The sequence below is a fragment of the Cucurbita maxima genome, unplaced genomic scaffold, assembly GCF_002738345.1.
Source record: "Cucurbita maxima cultivar Rimu unplaced genomic scaffold, Cmax_1.0 Cma_Scf00041, whole genome shotgun sequence".
Taxonomy (NCBI): Eukaryota; Viridiplantae; Streptophyta; class Magnoliopsida; order Cucurbitales; family Cucurbitaceae; genus Cucurbita; species Cucurbita maxima.
In genome coordinates this window covers 499,100-505,922 of record NW_019272057.1, presented here as the reverse complement: position 1 = coordinate 505,922, position 6,823 = coordinate 499,100, and the positions used below count along the sequence as shown (strand labels likewise).

Genomic DNA, 6,823 nt, shown 5'->3' with positions numbered 1-6,823 from the left:
ATGGAATTAAGTCATAACATAGTTTTCCGCTATCAATTATCAAAATATTATTCACACCGCCTCGAACTTTACATCTCCACACAAAGGAATGATGGCCGGAACTTTCTACCAGACAAATTCATGGAAAAGCTCCAAACACTTTTTAGAAGCAATAAAGCATTGAAATGAGAGAACAACCATTGAATCATAATAATAACAATAATGGCCAACTTGAACCTAGTCTTCTTATGCCTCATTTATCTCATTAACTTTTTTTTTTTTTTTTTTTTAATTACACTGATTTTTTTTAAAAAAAAATCTACCATATTTTTCAATAATATTTTTAAATTATTTTAAAAAAATACTTTTATCCAACTTTCAAAAGTGTTTGAAAAATACACTTTGAGTATTTTTTTAAATAGGATATTAATTTATAAGAATATTTTAAATTAAAATTGAATTAAATATAATATGAACATTTTTTAATATTATATAATTTTAAGGGGTGAAATTTTTGGATCCACACATGGTTTGATGATGGAGGACAAAAGCGTAATTAAGTGCAATTGATGAGGGCATTTTAGGAAGGCGATCGTTATATAAAGCCACGGACTTCGTTCACTCTTCACTCTTAGGTAGTCGATTTTCAGTAACTCAGAGAAGTTCCGGACGAGACCTTACAAATTCACAATGGCGATGGCTTTCAAGATGGTATTCATTTATGCACTCCGATTGTTGCTCTTTTTTCTTTTTTCTTTCTTGATTCTTGAATTTTGATCTTGTTAATGGCGAATCTCAGGCAACCACTGGAATGTGGGTGAGCGATGAGTGCAAGAACTCGTTCATGGAAATGAAATGGAAGAAGGTGCATAGGTATATTGTTTTTAAGATCGATGAAGGATCGAGGTTGGTTACTGTGGACAAGGTCGGCGGTTCCGCAGAAAGCTACGATGATCTCACCGCCTCATTGCCGACCGACGACTGTCGGTATGCTGTGTTCGATTTCGACTTTGTCACCATTGATAATTGCCGGAAGAGCAAGATCTTCTTCATCGCCTGGTATGTTGTTCGATTCTTCTCTGTTTTTCGTCGATCGCGTCCGTTCTTCACTCATCTAACCTCTGCTTCAGTTGAATCGTCCAATTCTATCTGATTACTTGAATCTTGCGAAATACGCTTCTGTTTGGGCGGGAACTTTGATAACTGACTCAAAGTTTCCTCAAATTCATAATCTCTAATTCTGTTATAGATCTTGACTAATTACATGTTCAGAACAGCATAATCGCACATCTGAAATCGAATTTCTCTGGAAAAACTAACCGATTATATGATTCTGCGTTTCCTCAACAAAGAATTTATCACTCGAGCACTGTAATGCAAGGTTTTGGAGGACGGATCTGAATCTAAAACTGAAACTGAAATTGATCCTTCGATTAATAAATCTGGTGCAGGTCACCGACCGCATCAAGAATTAGAGCAAAAATTCTATACGCAACTTCAAAAGCTGGACTGAGGAGAGTGCTGGAAGGTATACATTACGAGGTCCAAGCAACCGATCCAACTGAGATGGGGATCGATGTGATCAAGGACAGAGCCAAATAGATAAAAAGAATTAGAAAAAGAAAATAGCTCATCAATCGTTCTTTAGGCATCTTTTACTCTGTTTTTTAATAATCAATGACCACTCCCAATCACTATATGTTATCTGCTCTTTCCTTCTTCGTTTGTTCATCTTTATTTTTCTTTTTTGGGAACTAATGTAAGTAAAAATAAAAACTAATGTTGTGGACAATCAAAGCCCCTTTTCTTGTATTGGCTTTGATCTTGAAAAGGTGAGCTGCTGCTGATAATTGATGTAGTGTGTAATTTGATCTTATGTATATTATCCTCTTGCCTTCTTAAACTTTCCTTCCCCACTTCTGTAGAAATAATTTAATTCCTGTTTATCTCAGCTTGAATCTGCATAATTCATCATGTTTTCAATGCTGATTTGGATGAAAATATGGAAATATTAAAAGAAACTTTAAAAAATTCACCAACATACTCCTAAATAAATAATCGATTCATATCATAATCATTTGTTTGTTTGCAATGGAAGTTAGAATATGTGACCATGAAATTATAAAATAATGATTCATTGGAACACTTTAGTGATAAGGTCTAAATATTAGTATCCTTTATTGTGTGACAATATGAGCAATTATTGCTTGGTGGCTAATCATGGATAATGACTTACCAACAATAATCCGTTGATTTTGCTTTGGGTATAAACTCTAATGATTTTGTTTAGAGCTTCTCATAAACTCATGATCTTCCACTGAATTAACAAACGTGGGAGTCACTCTCAATAATCCTCAATAATCTTAATGTATAATAAACAACCACATCGAACATTAATTTCTTGTTAGGGTCAAATTTGAAATATTAGATAGGTATATTGTTGTTTACTTCTTGATGAAGATTTAAACTTTCATTCTTTTGATTTAGGACATTATAATTTAATTAGTTGAGACTTTAACGTGATATTATTCATTACTTGAAATGATTTTTTTTTTTTCCTTTTTAGCGTTTTGTTACATATGGTTGTGAAGATTTAAGTGCTTAATATTTTAAGTTCATAATATAATATTGTAGTCGATTATATTAAAATATTTGAGGAATAGTTTTTGCATCATTATATTTGAGAGTAATTAAAGATTATATATAAGTGAAATTCTTAATTCAATAATCGTAGAGTGGAAGATCAAACCGACAAAATTCAATAAACTAAATGAAAATGCATGTTTTTTTAAACAATAAAAGGAAAAAAAGTTAAAAGATTTTTTTTTTTTTAAAAACTTGTCTTTAAAGACAAAAGTAACCTTTAATATAAAAATGAAAAGTAACCCATAATTTTACAAAGGCCATAGGCCCGTTTATGATTAATTACTGGGCCTCTTAAGAGGCCCAAAACAATCGACACTACAGATGTCATGGGCCTCAAAATCCAAATGGTGACATTTCTACCTTAAATTTTGATTAAATCAATAAAAAAAACAATTTCAATTATTACAAAATTTAATTTAATAAATTTATCGTCATCTAATTTTATAATTATTTTTTAAATACCTATTATTAAAAAATATATATTTTTTAAATGCCAAGATTATTATTAAAAGAAATCATCCAAAATTTTGTTTTTGGCCTTTTATTTTCCCTATAACTAAGTAACCTTAATTTATTACTGCGGAAATAAATTAATTAAAAATAGCGCCAAGCACGAAAAAAACATTTATCCAACTTTCCAGCAAATATTCTTTATATAAAAAAATCTAAAAATATTTATCTGAGTCTAGGACCCACCAGTGTGGGATCCAATGAGATCAGAACCGTCCATGTAAACGAATGATGATTAGATTTAGGGTTTAGTGGCAATAAACGGTTGGATGAATGGGAACATGACATTGATCATTGAGATCATTACCACGGGATCTCCTTTCCTTCACTCTGCTGTTCCCTGCTTTTGGCAAAAGAAAAGGGTAGAGTGAGATTCCAATATTTGAACTCTTTATCGATCATATATATTTCAATTAGATGAGCTAAACTCATGTTGACGTAAATATCTAATTATTTGAGTTATTTTAGTATTTTTTTAATGGTAGATCTTTTTAATACTAATTAATATATTGTTCGTCTGATAATATTTAAATTAATTATATATTTTTTTTATATTTTTTGGATCTAAATAAAATTTTCTTCAAAAATTATATATTTAAACGTGATACTAAAAAAAAATTAAAATTTGAGTTAATCGAATGACCACCAAAATTAAAAAATTAAAGCTTTTACTTACAAAATATAATATAACTACTAAAGACGTTTTAAATTATTTGAATCTAAATTTATGTAAAAGAATCGTCACGCATTAAATACGGACCTACCTACTAATTATCATGCATTAAATATGTACATGGGTCTATCACTCATCAAATATCCATGTCTCTATTTTTCTTATAAAAAAAAATCAACATTAAATTAATAATTAATTACATTATTCATTATTATCATCCACGCAAGCTAATGCATCAATTATTCCACTTTTCCCCCCTTTTTTTTAAATAATTTCTTAAACACCCATCTAGTTTTAGAAATTTACGAGAGCAACCCCACAGTTTTTTTAACCTTTCCCTTTTATTTGAATTTAAATAAATAATTTTGAAATATAGTAATAATAATAATATTTTACGAGACGACGTCGTTTAACGACAAATTTGTACTTTCCACCGGTACCGCAACTAAAAGACACTGACTCATTAAATTTCCTTTAACGGCGTCGTTTAATTCCTAATTTTATATTTAAGAATTAATTAATTTAAATTAAAAGAATTAATCAGTCGTCTCTTTTATATCCCCTCCCCCCCAGTTCTGCTCGCGGCGTATTGAGTTCCATTTCCACTCTCTAATGGCCGCTTGTTTCGCCACTTCTCTCTCCTCTTCCATCTTCTTCTCTCTCCTCCTGTTAATCCATGGCTCTACAGTTCCGGCTGATCCGCCATTGAAGACCTTCATCTTCCGAGTGGACCGTTTCGCTAAACCCTCTGTTTTTCCCACCCATTTCCACTGGTACACTTCCGAGTTCGCCGAATCCCACAAAATCCTCCATGTTTACGACACCGTGTTTCATGGATTCTCTGCAACTTTCACTCAAGAGCAAGCCGATTCCGTCGGAAAACACCCTTCTGTGCTTGCTGTCTTTGAGGACCGTCGCCGTCAGCTTCACACCACGCGTTCCCCTCAATTTCTCGGCCTTCGAAACCAGCGTGGTTTGTGGTCTGATTCCGATTATGGGTCGGATGTAATCATTGGAGTTTTCGATACTGGGATTTGCCCTGAACGGCGGAGCTTCTCCGATGTGAATTTGGGGCCGATTCCTCGCCGGTGGAAAGGGGTTTGTCAGACTGGAACTAAGTTCACGGCCAAAAACTGTAATAGGAAGATCGTCGGTGCGAGGTTTTTCTCTAAGGGTCACGAAGCAGGGTCCAACGCAGATGGTCCGATTATTGGGATTAACGACACCGTTGAGTACCGATCTCCGAGAGACGCCGACGGCCATGGGACTCACACGGCATCGACGGCGGCTGGGCGTCACGCGTTTCAGGCGAGTTTGGAGGGTTATGCTTCGGGAATCGCGAAGGGTGTGGCCCCTAAGGCACGTTTGGCGGTTTACAAAGTTTGTTGGAAAAATTCGGGTTGTTTCGATTCGGATATTCTGGCGGCGTTTGATTCTGCTGTTAACGACGGCGTCGATGTCATTTCGATCTCGATTGGTGGCGGCGATGGCGTTTCCACGCCGTATTATCTTGACCCAATTGCAATCGGGGCGTACGGCGCCGCTTCTAGGGGCATTTTCGTTTCGTCTTCGGCTGGCAACGATGGACCCAATGGGATGTCAGTGACGAACTTAGCGCCGTGGATTACGACGGTCGGAGCTGGTACGATTGACCGGAATTTCCCGGCGGTGGTGATTATGGGAAACCGACGGAAGATTCACGGCGTTTCGCTGTACGCCGGAGCGCCATTGAACGGTACAATGTATCCGTTGGTTTACCCTGGAAAATCAGGGGAGCTCTCTGCTTCGCTCTGTATGGAGAGTTCGCTTGACCCTAAGATTGTGACCGGAAAAATTGTTATCTGCGACAGAGGAAGTAGCCCGAGAGTGGCGAAGGGTTTGGTGGTGAAGAAGGCCGGCGGCGTTGGAATGATTCTGGCGAATGGAATTTCGAACGGCGAAGGACTCGTCGGCGATGCCCATATCCTTCCCGCCTGCGCCGTCGGCTCTGTAGAAGGCGATGCCATGAAAGCCTACGCATCGTCCTCTAGAAATCCCACCGCCACCATCGCCTTCCGAGGCACACGAATCGGAATCAAACCGGCGCCGGTGGTGGCTTCGTTTTCTGCAAGAGGGCCAAATGGATTAAACCCTGAAATTCTAAAACCGGACATGATTGCACCAGGGGTTAACATTTTAGCCGCTTGGACAGACGTCGTCGGCCCAACCGGTTTAGACTTCGATACACGAAAAATAGAGTTCAATATCTTGTCAGGTACATCAATGGCATGTCCTCATATAAGTGGAGCCGCCGCTCTATTGAAATCAGCACATCTCGATTGGAGTCCAGCGGCGATAAGATCCGCCATGATGACCACCGCAAAAATCACCGACAACCGATGGCAGCCGACGACAGAAGAATCCACTGGAAAAGCTTCTACGCCGTACGATTTCGGTGCCGGTCATGTGAATCTCGGCCTCGCAATGGACCCTGGACTAGTCTACGACATTACAAACACCGATTATGTCAACTTCCTATGCTCAATTGGCTACGGAGCGAAGATGATCCAGGTCATATCTCGAACGCCGGTGAAATGTCCGGCGAGGAAGCCATTGCCAGGGAATTTGAACTACCCATCAATTGTAGCAGTGTTTTCCAGTCTATCAAAAGTGTTGTCCACAAAATCGTTTATCCGAACGGCGACGAACGTGGGGGCGGCAAATTCGGTGTACCAAGCTAAAATCGAAGCTCCGAAAGGGGTGACGGTGAAGGTAAAGCCGTCGAAACTGGTATTCTCAACGGCGGTGAAGAAACAGAGCTTCGTAGTGGCCATATCAGCCAACAACCAGAATCTGACACTAGGCAATGTGGGTGCAGTCTTTGGTTCTCTTTCTTGGTCTGATGGAAAACATGTAGTCCGAATGCCACTGGTAGTTACAAAATTAGAGCCGTTGTAATAATAAAAACCTTCCGAATTCGACCATGTTCTTATGATCCATTAAAAAAAAAAAAAAAAAAAAAAAAAAAAAAAAAAA

At 37.5% G+C, this 6,823-nt stretch overlaps 2 protein-coding genes across 2 annotated transcripts in view; both read left to right on the top strand.

Annotated features, from left to right (window-relative positions):
- Nucleotides 1-606: 606 nt before the first annotated feature.
- On the top strand, nucleotides 607-1,882 carry LOC111469893 (actin-depolymerizing factor 5-like). Its single transcript, XM_023115359.1, has 3 exons — nucleotides 607-690; nucleotides 779-1,038; nucleotides 1,431-1,882. The coding sequence occupies exons 1-3, from the start codon at nucleotides 670-672 to the stop codon at nucleotides 1,579-1,581; spliced, it is 432 nt and encodes a 143-aa protein (XP_022971127.1). The 5' UTR covers nucleotides 607-669; the 3' UTR covers nucleotides 1,582-1,882.
- A 2,500-nt stretch (nucleotides 1,883-4,382) lies between these two features.
- The window catches only part of LOC111469756 (subtilisin-like protease SBT1.6), a 2,488-nt gene continuing 47 nt past the window's right edge, over nucleotides 4,383-6,823 (top strand). Inside the window, exon 1 of the mRNA XM_023115170.1 lies at nucleotides 4,383-6,823. This exon is cut by the window's right edge and continues 47 nt beyond it. Coding sequence (XP_022970938.1) covers nucleotides 4,421-6,745 — 2,325 coding nt within the window. The 5' untranslated portion in view covers nucleotides 4,383-4,420 and the 3' untranslated portion in view covers nucleotides 6,746-6,823.